Here is a 16,447-nt window from a genome sequence, read left to right on the forward strand (position 1 = left end):
TGGCTGAGACGCAAGTAAACAGGAGAGCAGCAGTATTCCAGCACTTCCCCAGGGCTCACAGAGGTACCAACAGAGACACCACTGGTGCCTGGTGATGATGTTTACACAGTAGGGTGCACAAGAATCTGGAAAGCTTAATTCCTGCTGTGACACTGCTCGGTTTCCATTATCATTCACAAGATCTTACACTAACAAGTATGTACTTCCACTTACAGGAATGATTTTAAATATGAGACTCTGAATTCTTACACCAAACTCTGCTTTATAAAGACCACCCTGTAATACACGGTGGGGGCAGAAGGCAGTTTCAGCTACCTGGTAGCGGCTCTCAAATTCCTAGAAAGCCTATCCCTCTATAGCATGTGCTTAATTTAAAATAAAAGGTGAGTCTTTACCTCCTTCATCATTAAAATGAATTTTAATAACAAAATAATTGATTGCTAAATTTAAACATTTCATTGAAATGATTCATTGAAAGCTGTGTTCTTTTAAAAATATTTTATTTCATCTGAATTTCATATGGTACAAAAGTATTAGATACTTAAACCTGTCATTCCAATTGAAGGTTCTTTCAGTTCTTTAGGCCAACCTTCCTTCTGAGGCAAATAAAAAACAAATCATATTATGTAGAACCTATGGAGAAAGTTTTCTTTTACAAGAACAAAAATATTTGGACATTTTATATGCAGTGTCACTTAGCAATGTTTGTGTTGACAAGTTTAGTTGTTAGAGGTAAAGTACATATACAAAATTACTCAGCAGACAGCAGCTATTTTAACCCTTGATTAAAGACATGTCTGATTTAATTTTTTTCTTGTATTTTTTTAAGAAGATACTCCATTTGTAAATTCAAGTTTGGTTGGCCTTTTTTAGTCCTTTTACTCAATATTTTGAAAACTTCCATTTTCTTCTTTTTGTAGAGCCTTTGGGCTTCTTCTCTCTCTTGTTTTCTCTTTTCAAATTCCTGAAATGATTGACATATGTAACTTTCATTAGTAACAAACAGTAGATGTACTTCAGTAATTGTGTTGAAATAGCTGTCACCCTGCAAACACTCTAGGTTTGTCTTATATTTTGTAAAATGTAAGGTGTTATCTTTAACTGAAATAGTGCATCCTCTTTGCCTTTATGTTAACATTTAATTATTTGTATACAAATAAAATGAGAGCACACCACTTCCAACAGTGGCAGATTTCAGATGGTTGGTTACAAAAAAAAAAACAAGCTCTGAAACAAAGGTCCAGTATGTCCGTGGAGAAACGCGACTGCTTCATCCCAGTCTGCCATCAGTTGAAGAATAACTGTAAGGATTTTAGATGGTAAACTTCCAGATTTCTTAATTATACAAATTCAAAAGCTAAACCATGAAAGAAATATGTCAGTGACATCTCTGGGGTATTTTTGACGGATTGATGTGCTATCCTTTATTTAAAGTAATAGATTAATACAGCTTCCATACACAAAATAAGAACTAACTGCAGATTAAACAAAATAATTTTGTTAAAGCTGTGTATAATTTTGTTCTAACTCATTGAAAATAGCTATTATAATTTTGGATTTCTGAATAATAGTGGTAACTTTTTTGCTAAATTAATCTAACAGGTTTTTTAATAGGCAAGACCTACACTTGAGAGAATAAAGAAATATTTTATTCTAACACCTTTTTTCTGGCTTTACTTGCTTCAATGTAAAATTCCTAAAATCATTTATATTTTTCTTATGTCAGTTCTCAAATTTTATTATACATAAGAATTTCTTGAGACATCTGCTAAAAGTGTAAGTTCTTGGTCCATACTTTTACAAAACATTGTCCCAGGTGCTCGTATTATTAATCTAAGAGCAGTATCTTTAAAATCTTCCTCTTGACCTACCAATATCACCTCTCAAGGAATCTGAACATTTTGAAATTTTCCAGCTCTGCTCATACCATTCACTTATTCAACAATATTCATAGAGGACGTACTGTGTGTCCCATACTAAGAAGCAGAGCTGACATACACATATAAGAAAATTAGGAGAAAATGATCTAAGTTATTTTAAAAGTAAACCTTACTTGTTTCTTAGCAGCACGCTTAGCTTGTATCTGTTCATATTCTTCCTGTGCTTTTTGATTTGATGTTTTCTTTTTATTTTTCTTTGGAACAGTAATGGAGCTTAATAAGACAAAGACAAAAAAAAAATCACAAGGATGAAAAATGATATAACCAAAAACTATGACACAATTATGTCAAATATAGTACTTCATAGTAAAATCTCATTAATGCAAATACAGGGGGGAAGAGAGGTTGAAAGAAGACATAAATCTCATTAGTAAAATGTCCAAATAACATACTAAATATATAGCTTTCAAAATATGATTAAAAAGTACTTAAATGTTATTTCTCCAAAAGACCATTAGAGCATATTTCAAGCAGAGAAAATGCAGAAAGCTTTGACAAGATTCTAATATAGATATATGTATATAAAAGTAAGTCAAAACAAAATACAGGAAACCAACATATGAATCGTAGAAATGAGACTGAAAATGGCATTAAGTTGAAGGACATGTGGGAGTTGTGGGGATATATGAACTTCAATCCTACAGTTCCCTGACCAGTTCGGCTCTATTCCATTTCATCTGCTTAGTCCTAAAGGACCACACCTAAGGGACTAGTCCCTATTTAGAACTGTTCTATCTTGAAGTACTTCTCACTCTTGCCTAAGCTAATTCTCAATCACCCAGCCCCAGATTCCATCCATTTCCTCGGGGTGTCTGATTCCGTAATAATCTCCCTTCTCCCAGTCACTCAACTTTTCTCTATACCAACTCCAAGTCCAATTTAACTTTAGTAGCTTCCTTCTTAAAGTAATCAAATATGCAAATTACTCAGCAACACTCTACATCTCCTCTCTGTTACTTGTCTCTCACTCCCTGTCTTTTCAGTAAGACACCCAGAAGGAATAGCAGAGAGACAGCGATGGTTACTGCCAGTGCACTCCTTGCCTCTCCTGTCTGACTCGCTCTCACCACTCCAGTGACACTGCCCAAAACCTAGGCAGTGCTGACATTCTAGCCAAACAGGATCATCCAGTCAATGGGTGCTGACTATTCAGTCTCATTTAACTGACCATTCACTGCTTCTGAAAATGCCACTTCCTTAGTCTTGGTGACATTCTCCTTCCCTAGAGCTCTTTTTCTTCCTTGCTCCTGGTTTTTCCCTAAGTGTTTCTTTTCTTGGTCTCTGTATCTGGACAGTCATATCCATGCCCATGGCTTCAGATGCCACATGTAAGACCAGAAACTTAACCAGGATCATCTACTGAAAATCTCGATTGCCTAGATCACAAGTCATGAATCCATAAACCTGTTTTTGGTCCTGTTTAACTTGGGCTTTACAGTATTTGACAGTTGACCAATCCCTACTTTGCACAACTTTCCTCTGCTGCTTGGCTGTCACTGGATTCCCCTCTCCAATTTTTGACAATTCTATTTAACTTCTAAAGCAACTTTTTCCTGCTTTTACCTCAAAAGAAGTTATCTTTAGGAATATTATTTTTACCTTTGTGTCTTGTCTCAAGATTTAACACTCTTCACTTCTCTTATTACTAGGAATAACTCAAATCTACACTGCTATTGCTACTCACTTACCAGAGATTTATAGCCATTATTTAATAATATGAGGGACAAGTGTACCAAAAACTGAATTTTCAGTGTCTCTGCCTTTATTCCCGAATGCACTTTTTTCAAGGGTCTTATTTCCTGTTACTTTTGCCACAAATAGTTCACAACTTTAAAGTACAGAATTTCAGTGAAACAAAAAGTTATCTTATGTAACAACTGGCTGCTCTGCAAGTTTAGATTTAAGTACAGTTTTTTTTAATTGAAGTATGTGCAGAGAATGCTTTGTAAGTTTGCTCTTATAAAACTGAAGTTTTATAGAGATGCGTCATTTGCTTTTTAATTGCAGACCAGTCTATGTCCTATAGAAAAAAATCCTGATTAATAGTAATAATAATAGTAGTAGTACTAGGTAACACTCATGTATCATTTCCTATGTACCATATATCTTTTCAGTACCTCATGTAAATGATAAATGAATTCATTTAGTCTTTGTAACATCACAAAATAGGTCGGTAGTACCATAGACTCTGCGTGAAAAGTCCATCTTGGTGTTGCGTTGGCAGCTCTGAATCACATACTTACTATCATTATTTTCACTGTAGAGAACAGGACATTGGGCACCAACATGTTAAGTCCAGCTCCAGAGTCCATGATAATACCTCTCAAAAATTAGTTGTTTAAACATATATTAATGTTTCTAAAGCATATATATGTATTAGTAACAGGAGTTAATCACAGTCCAAGTTAAATGTACTTAAGAGGCTGAAATCAAAACCTGGATCTCATAATTCCTATTCCATTACTTCTTCCATTAAGCTCGACTAGCCTAATTCACTCATTTAAGATAAAAAGAAAGCCTCCATTGAAATATTTTCACACGATTACACTGTGAACTTCTAAAATGCTACAAGAAAGTTTCCAATTCCTACATAAACTGTCCTATAATCTTTTTCATAAAACTCTACTTACACCTAAAATAAGATTTCAAAAGATGATAATACATACTTTTCTTTTGTGCTACACTGTTCTTTTGACTGAGGCTGCTCAACACTACATTGTTCTTCTGGCAAAGGTTGATCAACTTGTCCTTCTGACAAAGTCTGGTCAACTTTCCGAAGTTTCTTCCTGAGTCTTTCCTCTTCAGCTAAATAGAGATGCTTCAGATGATCAGGGTAGTGATCTGTGAACTGTGACTCCTTTGAGGTTTGAGCCTTCTTTCCCCTCCATTGCAATTTCTTGTAATTGTGCTGAATCTTTAGTTTTCTTTGAAAAGCAAAGCCTTGTCCTAGTGAAGAATAACAGTCATAAATTACTTTCTTAGAAAATTGCACAATAAGTGTAGCTGGTTAATTTAAAATGAAAAACTTTTTCTATCATCACATCCAGAAGCTAGAACTACCTTATTTTTTACTTTCAAAGGCTACTTCAAGAAAACAAGTTTAATCTAATGTAATCAACAGCATGTAAGTCTTCTGCAAAATGACCAGACTAACATTTGTCCTGCAGGCACTCAAATAAGAATCTTAAAGAAGGAAAAATGGAGTGTTGTGCAACATCAATTTATTGTATTCACATATCGAAACCAATTGCTTAATCCATCTAAAACACTTACTCTAGGTCTTCAGTAGGTACAAAAAAAAATCACCCTTACATCTATTACTCTACCTTAGTGAATACGACTAACTTTCGAAAGTAATTCAGCTCTAAAGAGAGATGGTGTACGACTTTCTCAACAGCTAGCAATTTTCAGAGGACTGAACTTAAGATTTATACATTCCAAATGGGAAGTGAGGGAACTTAAGACAGCAAGACAAAATTTAAAAACTAAAGAGAAGAGCAAGACCAGTTTCCACGGTATTTGTCATTAGAAAGGAATTGGGGCAGTTTATTTCCAGCCCTGTCCTGCTCTCCACCCTTTAGTGCAATACAGCACAAACGGTCCTTAAGATTTCTCGGAAAAAATGCAAGGAGAAGGGCTCTGATCAAGAATGGGGTTAAGTGCGGGCCGGCATTTAAACATTTAGCTGGCAACCCAGCTCGTCTTTCCATCCACAGCTCTGAGAATCCTGCGGGCTTAGGGCCAGCTTCCTCAGTTCCGAGTAGGGCCTGTCGGGTCCCTAAATCCTTCCCTGCTGGGGCAAGCCGCGTATCCTAAGAATTCCGCACACTTGAGGACTTGTAGAGGCTGTCTTCTGACATACCTTCGCGGACGCTCCCCACGAAGGCCTGCGGATGGTTAGGTCGCCACGTCCTCTGCCTCACATTCTTATTCCTGAATCCGACCGAAGAAACTCTTTCACCGCTCGTCCGCGAGCTCCCCATCGACTGCCACCTCGTTGCCTGCCTCACCGGCGCCATGGCCGACCAACTGCGTCGCCAGATCACGACGAACGCGGTCAAAATACGTCATCAGGTAGAAGCAACCAACCACCCAACTGACGTCCAGCTCGAGGTTCTACTTATCTGGCCTATGCTACTTGCGACCAAGCCCGCGCCTTGCGGCCGCGTTTGCGCCACCTACAGCCCGGGAGGGTGAGCGTCATGGCGGCTTCCGGCCCACTCCCAGTGACCCAGGACCTGTCCACGTTGCGTGCCACGCTGCAGGGGCTGCTGCGGTTCCTGAGGGAAGCCCTGTCCATTTCCAATGCACATACGGTGGACTTCTACACAGAGTCCGTGTGGGAGCAACTGGTCGACTTGCCCCCAGACGTGGTGCTGGCGACACTGAAGCGGTTCGCGTCGGAGGCGGAGGCACCGCCCTCTGATTGGCGCCCCCTGCTGGGAACCAAGAGGAGATCAGGTGAACGACGGGTGGGCGGGGCCGGGGCTGGGGCGGGGCTGGTGGGCGGATCTTCTCCCCGGAGAAGCGTTTCTGAGGCGGAGGTGGGGCGGAAGCGGGGCGGAAGCAGGTGCGCGGCGGGGCGGGCAGAGGCCGGGGGGCGGTACCGATGCAGGGAAAGGTCTTTCCGGGTCCCTCTTGCTACCTTCGGTGCTTGTGCATTTCTACAGTTTAAGAGAATAAGAAGCAGAGCAGGGGCGTTTCTTTAATTAATAATTCACCAATGTTTGTATGACCGGAGGGAAACAAGGGGAACTGCGCTTACAGATCACATGTGGAACACGGCAGGAGATACATAACACTTAACGAAATACGTCATGATAATTTCAAATGATGGTAATGGCCAGGAGAAAATTAGTCAATTATGATAGCGGTTGCGTACAGAAGCTGCTTTCGCCTCGGTGTTTAGGAGCGTGACAGGGCGCCAGGCGGCAGTGAGCCACCGAGGGATTTCGGGCCACCAATACGGGGTCTATTGTTTGTGTCAGGGATGAGCATTTTTTTGCTCTTTGGCAGGATTTGTGTCTTACTAAGGCTTACATTACATAGCTGCTATGTACAGTATAATTAAACAGTTGTTAGATTTTAGAGTCAGATAGGATTCAAATTCCAGTTCTATCACATACTAGCTGTGTAATCTTGATGAAATTCCTTCATTCAGCTAAATGTTTACTGAGCGTCTACTATGCGCTAGCTCTCTTACAAGAGCTAGGAAAAGAGCAGTAAATAAAACAAGCAAAAATGCTGTCCTTTATTTTGCTTGCATTCTGGAGGGAGGAGGTAGACAATCTTTTAAAAAGTGCTACAGAGAAAAATCAAATAGAAAAGGGAGGAATAAACGGGAAGTGTAGGAGAAAGTATGTTTGCAATTTTAAATACGCTGTTCCAACAAGACTTCATGTAGATAGATGACTCTGGGGAAAAAAAAACCTCAGGAGAAAATGAGTCATGAAGCTATTTGGAGGGAGCATTTGAGATAAGGAGAGCAGCGAGTGCAAAGGCCTGCGGTGGGAGCGGGCACAGTGTGTTTAAAGAGCAGCAGGAGCCTGGAATGGATTTCCATCGGAGACTCAAAAGAAGTATGGCTTTCTGTTGGTCCTATAGGAGGAGTTACAAATAAACACAATTCCCAGAGCTGTTCTGAGTTAATTCACAGTGTGTGAAAGTACACTAACAGATGTTTGGCACAATCATTTTGGTGTTTTATGAGACAAAGTTGTTTTTTGGAAATCCTTAGTGTAGCCATTTCAGTAAAATGACCAGGGGGAACTTGGTCAGGGTTCTGAAAGCCTCTTCTCTATTCATCTATAAAGGACTAGAGAAAATAACCTTAATTGTCTGAAATAAAAAGGCAAGATATTGAAAATACCTATATTTCAAAGGCATACATTATGTGTGTTATGGATTGGATTATGTTCCCCCAAAGTTCATAACTTGAAGTCATACTCCCAATGTGACTGTATTTGGAGGTAAGGCCTTTAAGGAGGTAATTAAGGTTAAACAGATCATAAGGGTAGAGCCCCAATTTAATAGGAAGAGGAAAAGACATTGAGGAAAACCATGTGAGGACAGTGCGAAGGTAGCCACCCACAAGTCAAGTATGGGGGTTTCACCAGGAACCAGCTCTGCTGACACCTTCATCTGAGATTTCCAGTTCCCCAGAATTGTGAGAAAATAAATTTCTGTTGTTAACAAGCCACCCTGCCCATGCTGTTTTGTTATGGCAGCCCCAGCAAACTAATGCAGTGGGATTGCAGACAGATGGCCTGGGTTCCAGTCCTGATTCCACGCTTATTAGCTTTGTTAACTTGGGCTCCAACTCTTTGTGCTCCAGTTCTTCATCTATAAAACGGGGATGATCGTAGTATCTACTTGATGGGCACTATGAAAGTTACATGTGTTAGTAATGTGGAAAGGTGAAGAATAATGCCTAACAAATAGCACACATAACCCATTAATTCATTTCATTTTCTGAGAACCTTCTACCTACCAGACTCTTTTTCTAGGCCCTACAGTTATGATATTGCACACGACAAAAATCTCTGCCCCCGTGGAGTTTATGTTTCAGTGCGGGTAGATGCATAGTAAAGTGTGTGTATACAGATATGTAAGTGAATGATATCAGGGGGCAGTAAACAGTGAGTATGATGACTAGGAGAGAAATGCTGTTTTAGGTAGGGTGATGAGGGAAGTGTTTTCCAACAACAAAATTCAAACAGAGATTGAAGAAAGTGAGGGAGGCAGTCATGTAGCCAGCTGAGGGGAGACAGTTTCTGGCTGAGTGAAGAGGGGGTGCCCAAGCTGGAGCGTGCTGGGTGGAGTTGGAAGCACACCAGAAAGGTCTAGGTGAGACTGATAAGAGATGGTAAGAGGTAAGGTTTGAGAGGTGGCCTGGGGCAGCTTCACATAGTGCTTGTAGATGATACTGAGGGCTTGGTTTTTCCTGAGTAAAATGGAGAGTGCCCAGGATTTTGTGTGGAGGTGGTATGTGATGGATGTTTCAAAGGGATGAGTCTGGTAAAATGTGTGAAGAGGCTATGGGAAGGTGAGGCTGGAAAGAGGAAGACATGATAGGAGGCTAATAAAGTAGTCCAGGGAAACTTCAGGTAATGACCTCTTGAAGAGGTGAGGTAATGTCTTAGCAGATAACAATGATAAACACCGGCGAGATTATTAAAAAAATTTCCAGAAGGCTCTGGAAGGTGACCAAAGGTGGATAAGAAGAATTTACTATAGAAAGATTCTACTGATTGAGTAGGAATTGGGAGTTAATGGCCTTTTTTCTGGGGTTACTGCAAACAACCTAGATCTGTCAGTGGAAAACTACATCCTTACCAGCTCAAGGTGGTGATGACAAAGTTCAGAAATCACAGCAGATAGAAATTTAAGAGGTACATTCGGGAAGCATGAGAGCCACTAAAATCTGAGTATAATATCTGCCTACATTCTTGGATGACCTCTAACCTATACATGCATGGGAGATTTCAGAGAGTCAAAAACAGAGGTAAAACTAGGGGGATGGTGAACCTTTGAAAGAGCTCTTGGCAACATTTGCAAATTTGGGGCACCGTTGACAGAGTGTGTTTCCCAAGTGCACACTGCTTGGGTGGCAAATATCAGAAGCTGGGTGAATTCATGTATCTAAGGGCAGAATTCAGAATGTATTTAGGCAGAGCAAGTGGAAATTGAGGCTGGGGAGCCTTGGAAACAAAGGTAATGACAGTGAGGGTGAGCTCCGCAATCTAACTGTAAAATTTATCCAAATCTGCTAAACTATACAAGTTCAGGGATACCATCAGGGGGCAGGCTGGTACCTCAGCCACTGAGTGGAGACTTCACTGCTGCACTCTAAACAGGAGATCGATTTCACTTTAAGTCCAGGCAAGTTAATTTCTTAGTAGAACAATAACAAAATCTTTAGTGAAACAAAATAGATGCATTCAAGAAATGATCCCCATCTGTTTTTTAATTACTAGTAGTTTAAAAACAAGGTGTGCAGCGAAACAGGTAAGTGTGACTGCTAGACAGGAAATTGATTCCAAATGAGCCCTGATGCTGGGTTTAAGTAGTTATGGTCAAAGAATTAAAGCAAAGTATGACCCAGGGGGGAAAAAATGAGTTAATAGGAGCTGATCCTGATTGGGCTCAGATGTTTGATTTAAGTGGCAATTGTAAATATGTTCAAAGAACGAAAAGAAAATATACTTTAAGAATTAGAGGAAAATACAGTATTAGTATTTAATTGTACACCCTACCTTATAAATCTTTTAACTGGAAACATACTCATTGATATATGGTTATGTTAATGTTACATATTATCTGTTGCTCTAACAAATGACTTAAAACTGCACAATCTCATACCGTTTCTGTGGGTTAGGAATTTAGGGGCAGATTAGCTGAGTGGATCTATTTTGGGGTCTCATGAGGTCACTGACAAGATGTTGGCTGAGGCAGCGGCTGTTAAGCTCGATGGAGGCTGGAGGATCTGCCACACTGTCTCATGCCCATAGTGGCTGGTTGGTGCTCCTGATGGCATGAAGCCACCATTCTCTCCACATGGACTTCTCCATGGGGCTGCTTGCACGGGACTCATCTGTTTTTGCACAATGCTCATGTTTTTGTCTGTGCTCAGGCATGATTACGGAGTTATCTGATCTGGTGTTGGAGTGCTGTGAAATCTTTCATGTTCAGTAGGGAAGACTGTGGCCTGGGTGTTAGTACCCGGCCAGGTATGAGTTGACATTTGCCTATCACAGCTGATACTGTTGGTTTTTCCTTTTTTCAAAAATATACTTTTACCTATTTTTCAGAGTTGTACTAAAAATTAGATGATGTAATATGTAGCACCTAACGTAGGACTGAGAGTATAGCATGGGTGCAGGAAACCAACCGCGGCTGCTGAATGATGACAGAGGTTATGGTGATGATGGTTGTGGTGGTTATGAGGTAACTAGGTCTTTCCGTGAAAGAAATAAATGAGAAACTTGTGGAAATGTATGTGTCCTTGTAACAACCTGTATTTTCTGCCATATTAACAAACGTCACACTGTTAATGTCATCTATTAACTTGTCTGTAGATGCAACTAGGTTATAATCTCCCTAAAAACAAAGGTACAGAGCTTGCCTTTTCCACTGTTGTATTCTCAGCACCTTGAACGGCTTCCGGCATATAGATTAGTAAAGCAAGTGATTCATAAAGAATTAAGTGAAGTGTAGATTTATAAAGAGGGTTACCAAAGCTGTCCTTTGTGAGATTGCAGGAAAAAACCCGTAGAGATAGCTTCTATATAATATCTTGTAACTTTGTTAAGAGTCAATCGTGGCAAACCTGTTCAGCTCTCAGGAAATCCAGTTTGTGCGCCTGCAAAGCTGTCCTTGGTGACGCTGCCAAAGCCCAGGGATGGTCTAACTCTGCCCCAGCCTCCAGGACCTCTCCTGACTCTCTCCTTTCGGCTTCTTGAGGCCCTAGACCGCTTCTCCTGTTTCTTATTATTGTCAATTAGATGATGCTTACGAGACTTGAATGCTGAGTAAATATTTAGAATTGATTCTTTTTGGTGAGCATCTGCGTGATTCATTTACTGCCACTTTAATTGAACATCATGCCTGTGATAGATTATTATGTAGTTGAGCTTTCTCTTCAGTTACTTTGATTGCATCGTAATGAAATTTCTTCTTGGCCATCCTCAGGAGTGTTTGTTGTTGGTGGTGAGGTGGTGACTGCAGTGTGTTGAAATTGTGCTCACTTTGAATTCGTACACTTGAAGCCAGAAAGCACGTTGGAAACAAAGTGAGAACAGCAGAGAAATAGTGTCTCATACTCTGTTGTATTTTAACTTTTACCCATTTATTTTTCTTATGTATTTTCCTGGACTCTGTTTTCCATTTTTCAGTTTGTCTGGGTCCTTTTAGGAGACTTCAAGTGCAGAAGTAATACCATACCACAATAGGATAGTGGCAAGTGTCAGTCCTATTTCTGGGTTGCTCCTGTAATTTTATATAAGGGACAGCAACATTGCAAATAAACCTGGGAACTCAGGAAAATGTGTCATCCTACTTTGCTTTTTGATATGTACAAAGTGCTTTCTGATTGTTCCTTTTAGATGAGACCATCTAAAACTTGAATTTATAATCTAGTTTTTAATCGTATCCCCAACTTTTGATTACTTTTAATGGTATCCCCAACTTTTGATCTTTTAGTTATTAAGAAGTTCAGTAAAACAAAGTTCATGAAGAATCCACTTATCTACGTCATTTTTCTCCTCATTCTACTTAAGTTATACTTACGTTTAGCCAATCGGAATGAATTTGAGTGCCTTATGTTTGTTTAGATGTTCATTTTCTGTTGTTGTTTGTTTAAATTATGTCCAATCATTACATAAAGAATTAAGTGAAGTGTAGATTTATAAAGAGGGTTACCAAAGCTGTCCTTTGTGAGATTGCAGGAAAAAACCCGTAGAGATAGCTTCTATATAATATCTTGTAACTTTGTTTCACTGGAAGGTTACGGTTATGGGAACCTATCCTCATGTTTGTCATTATTTAGATTCTTTCCCAGTTTTACAAAAAAACCCTCCTTTCCTACATGGCTTCTTGATTGCTGGGCTCTGTGTTTAACTTTGATTTTTAACCTCATCACCTCGGTAGTTAAAGAGCTCCTCTGTAAGTGCCATTAACATTCTTCCTGTTACTCAGATTCATAATCTCCCAGCTCTTCCTCCTCCATCTATCTACTGCTTCCCATTCCCATAGTGAATAGTTCAGTCACCTTTTTAAATCTTGTAACAGGATTTTAGCAATAACTTTGAGCTGTTATTCTTGTCTTCATACTCTTATGTTTCAGTTGCTTCTCCATTCAGGCTGCTCTCCAGTCAGCTTCCAAAATCATGGTTCTGGTTGGTTCTTTTGTGCTCAGAAGCCAGCAGGAGGTCTCCGTTTCCTACAATATGAAGTTCTTCACCTCTGTCCTCATCTGCTGTCTCCTCTCCAGCTGGAAATGGAGATGAGTATGAGCAGATAGGAGGGGACGGGAAGAAGATGGGTTCTCCATTGCATAGAGTTCTGAATTCTGACTCTGATACTTTAGTGCTACCTAATCTTTTGTAAATTAGTTTAGCTTTAGAGCCTCAGTTTCCTCATTTGAAAAGTGAGAATCATAATTCCTGGCTGAAAGGGCTGTGTAAGAGTAAATGAGATACATGTTAAAGCCTAGGACATAAGTGAATAGGCATGTAATAAGTATTAGCCATCTTTTCTATTTCTGCTTCCCTCAGATAGAGGCCAAAGAGGCCCAGAGTCAGAAGACGTGGTTCTAATCCATCTCTAACTCTGATTAGCTGTGTATCTTACACAGGACATGTAACTGGAAGCCTCAGTTTCCTCATCTGAGAAGCAACTGCTAGGGTGTTCATCAATAATTGAGGTGTAAAAATAGCCACCCCCAGCCCCTGTGTCTTATCAATATGTCTTGCATGACTTACAAGTGTTTATATATATTTTTTTAGCCAACATTTCAATTTTGAAAGATTTAACACACACATACACAAATCTAGAATTGTAACTTCTCTTGGAAACACAATATCTGGCTGTTTTGTTGCATTATCTCTGTGTGGTAAATAACTCCCTATATAGGGGTGTGTTCTCATCCCTTAGCTAGCTTCCTGATCTGAAATAATTTTCCTGGCCCTCAAAAGTACTAGAGATTATGGCTCTCAGTTTGTGAGCTTCAGCCAGTTTTCGTTGTGCCCCCTGAATGAATCCAGGAGTTTGTTACTCCAAATCAACTTTAATGAAGATGGCTGAAATAATTTTATGTCAGTTCTCAATTTTTAATACATGTCTTCAGCCAGAGCTGAAGGGATGGAGCATGGGATTGTTAGAGCATTATCAGGAACTCTCTTGCGTTTCTCCACCGACCCGTATACCTTATACTTGTTCCCTCGATGTGCCGTGTCGTCTCTCCTCGATTTTGTTCCTGCAATCCTCTTTTCCCCACCCCAACTATTAGTGAACATCCGTTTATTTCTCATCTTCTGTCAAAGCCAGGGTCAAACTATATTAAATTAGTAACAAACTAGTCACTCTCTGTTTAGTCCCACCTTTATTAGATCGCACAGCACGTGTGTCACGGGGGTTTTCCTGGGACTCTCCTGGTGTGTGAGTTCTGGGGTCCAGCAGACAGGGAGGCCACCTGGTTGGCTCTCCGTGTCTGTGTGTGTTGAACTTAATAAGGCTAAGTACAGAGGTAATGGGCATTCAGTAGGTAGAGCAGTATCAGCAAACAGGTGAAGGTGGGAACCTGTGAAACATACATGACAACAGTGAGGAACATAGAGCAAAGTATTCATAACATTTTACATAGGTAAAAATAAAGTAAAAAAAAATACTGCAGTCAAATTCAATGGTACCCTGTTTAAGATCCTTTGGCTAGTCTAAAGATGAAGGACATGCCTGGGGCAAGACAGGGACAGTGAACATGCAAAGGAAGTGATAGTTTAAATTGTACAGAGAAAATCTATAGTTCTTGGTGACTGATACTTATATCGGGTTTAGAGAAATGGAGAAATCAAAGATAATTCCAAGATTCTGATTGTGGGAATGTTTTGAAGATTATAATGATACCATTAGCAAAATCAGGAAAATCAAGAGAGGGAGCTATTTGGGGAAACAATGTATTCAGTTTTGGGTATACTGTGTTTAAGGTCACCTAACTAAAGAGATTTTAGGATTCACCCTCATTGCCCCCTTACCATTCACCTGCTGCCATAAGTTTTTAGAATTAGTTCATACATCTTATTTGAGTAATGTAAATTATCACTGCTCTGGGCTATAGGAACCAGAAGTAATTGAAATGAATTTACCCCCACAGATAATTGAGAGCGAGGGATAGGCAATCCTTGAACACCTCTTGTATGACCTGTGTGGGTTCAGTGTTCTTCAAATATGCTGTGATCGTTAATAGAATTAAGGATAGGTCAGTAGTCTCTAAGCCTTACAACCTGTGGGCACCTGATTATTTTATATCCTCATTTATTTTTACAAAAATTACTTAGCATTTTTTTAGTGTAACACTGGGCTAGATGTTGTGGGTGAATTCAAAGTGAACAGGGCATAATCTGTGCCTTCAAAAAAACACATTCCAAAAAGGGAAATAAAAGACATTACTAATTATAGTATAAAACAAAATGGAAAAATGGAGTATTTCTTTCTCAGCAGAATTTTATTCCTGTTTTTTCCCATTTGGTGTGGTCTGAGAATTGCATTATTACACTTTTTCTAGACTAAGTGATATATGAAAACCCTATGTTCTGAGCATTGTACAAGAAAGTGCTTTTCAAACTTTATAAATTTTTTATTTAGCTTCTAGCTCTGTGACAGTGTTTTTTTTTAAATCCAAACTCAGTTTATTTCATTTTCCAAACAAGTTTTTCATCATTCTTTATATTTGAAATCTAGTGTGTCCAGCTGTGTCTATTTCAATTGTTGTATTGCTTTCGTGTTGTATTTTTTTTTCCATTTCTCTACAATACAATTCTGGTTTTCCCTCCTGGCATGCCAAGCTCTTCCTCATTTATTGTTTTCTTCTTCTCTATATTTCTTAAGATATTTTATGCTATTTTAGTGAGAACTGAAGTAATCTGCCTTGACAACTATTTTTTTTAATTTAAAAAGCAGCATTGTTTTTACAATTTATTCATAATTTCACCACAGATGGCTCTGTATCTGTCAGCAGTTATTTCTCAAAAGATTATTATTCTTAATTAACTGCTCTTGGCATCTGTTGATTATGGAGGTGTTATCAAAACACAGTGAATCTATCCTTTTTTCTGCAACACCTGTACTTACACACCTTTAATGCTGTTTAATATTTTATAATCTTTTCTACCAAAGACAGGTTTAGAGGTATCATTCCAGTATTAAATTATCATGAAATAATTCCCTTTTGAGGAGGAGGGTCATTTTTAATCTCACAAGCTTTAACAGTACAGTTTATTTATACTTCTGTTTGTTCTTTTCAATCTTTCTTTTTTTCCAGCCCCTGTTCACAGAAGTATCTGCATTTCTTTTAAATTAATTTTTTTAGTCAAGCAGGAAAATATTTTATGTGGTTTATTCTTCTTCTGGATCAAGTGGTTGTATATGTCATTTAGGATATCTCTGGGAATATGCAAACACGATTTATTAAAACCATTTTACATTCTTAATATATATGTTGTCAAATAGAACAGACTTGTATGTTTTGGTACCTTAAATTATTTGTATTTTTTTATTAAGTGAGAGTTACCTAAAACATTCAGCCTTGTAACGTAAACCAATACAAAGATAAGATCTATTTGATAATAAAAATACTGGAGAGGAAAGGATTATTTTTTCAAAGTTAAATTAACTTTAGAAATATGAAATTTATGTTCAGAATAGTAAAAAAAGAATAATCCTAGGTTGTTTTGGTAGTCACAGTTAATTTTCATGTTCTGAAGATTTAAAATGATCTCTAGAAGCCAGAGGAA

The 16,447-nt window shown here is 38.9% G+C and overlaps 2 protein-coding genes across 3 annotated transcripts in view; one reads left to right on the forward strand and one right to left on the reverse strand.

The window, feature by feature from the left end:
* Positions 1 to 398: 398 nt before the first annotated feature.
* On the reverse strand, positions 399 to 5,998 carry CCDC59 (coiled-coil domain containing 59). The gene is made up of 4 exons (XM_036890030.2): positions 5,803 to 5,998; positions 4,607 to 4,886; positions 2,054 to 2,153; positions 399 to 964 (listed from the first exon to the last, which is right to left on the reverse strand). Exons 1-4 carry the CDS (start codon positions 5,957 to 5,959, stop codon positions 803 to 805), a joined length of 699 nt encoding a protein of 232 aa, XP_036745925.2. The 5' UTR covers positions 5,960 to 5,998; the 3' UTR covers positions 399 to 802.
* Positions 5,992 to 16,447, forward strand: part of METTL25 (methyltransferase like 25) — a 115,460-nt gene continuing 105,004 nt past the window's right edge. The window contains exon 1 of one of the 2 annotated variants that reach the window (XM_036890028.2): positions 5,992 to 6,401. In XM_036890028.2, the coding sequence (XP_036745923.2) occupies positions 6,143 to 6,401 (259 nt within the window). In that variant the 5' untranslated portion in view covers positions 5,992 to 6,142. Of the gene's footprint in view, positions 6,402 to 6,573; positions 6,777 to 16,447 lie in introns of those variants that run through there. The other variant, XM_036890029.2, reaches the window with a different exon arrangement.

This window comes from Manis pentadactyla, chromosome 10 (assembly GCF_030020395.1).
Source record: "Manis pentadactyla isolate mManPen7 chromosome 10, mManPen7.hap1, whole genome shotgun sequence".
NCBI classification, from domain to species: domain Eukaryota; kingdom Metazoa; phylum Chordata; class Mammalia; order Pholidota; family Manidae; genus Manis; species Manis pentadactyla.

Excerpts from the sequence above, each read along its gene's own strand:
- CCDC59 (XM_036890030.2), bottom strand. The coding sequence starts at position 5,959 with ATGGCGCCGGTGAGGCAGGCAACGAGGTGGCAGTCGATGGGGAGCTCG. Across the intron at positions 2,154-4,606 it reads CAGTGTAGCACAAAAGAAAA|CTCCATTACTGTTCCAAAGA; the intron begins GTATGTATTATC and ends TGTCTTATTAAG. Across the intron at positions 965-2,053 it reads AGCGTGCTGCTAAGAAACAA|GAATTTGAAAAGAGAAAACA; the intron begins GTAAGGTTTACT and ends CAATCATTTCAG.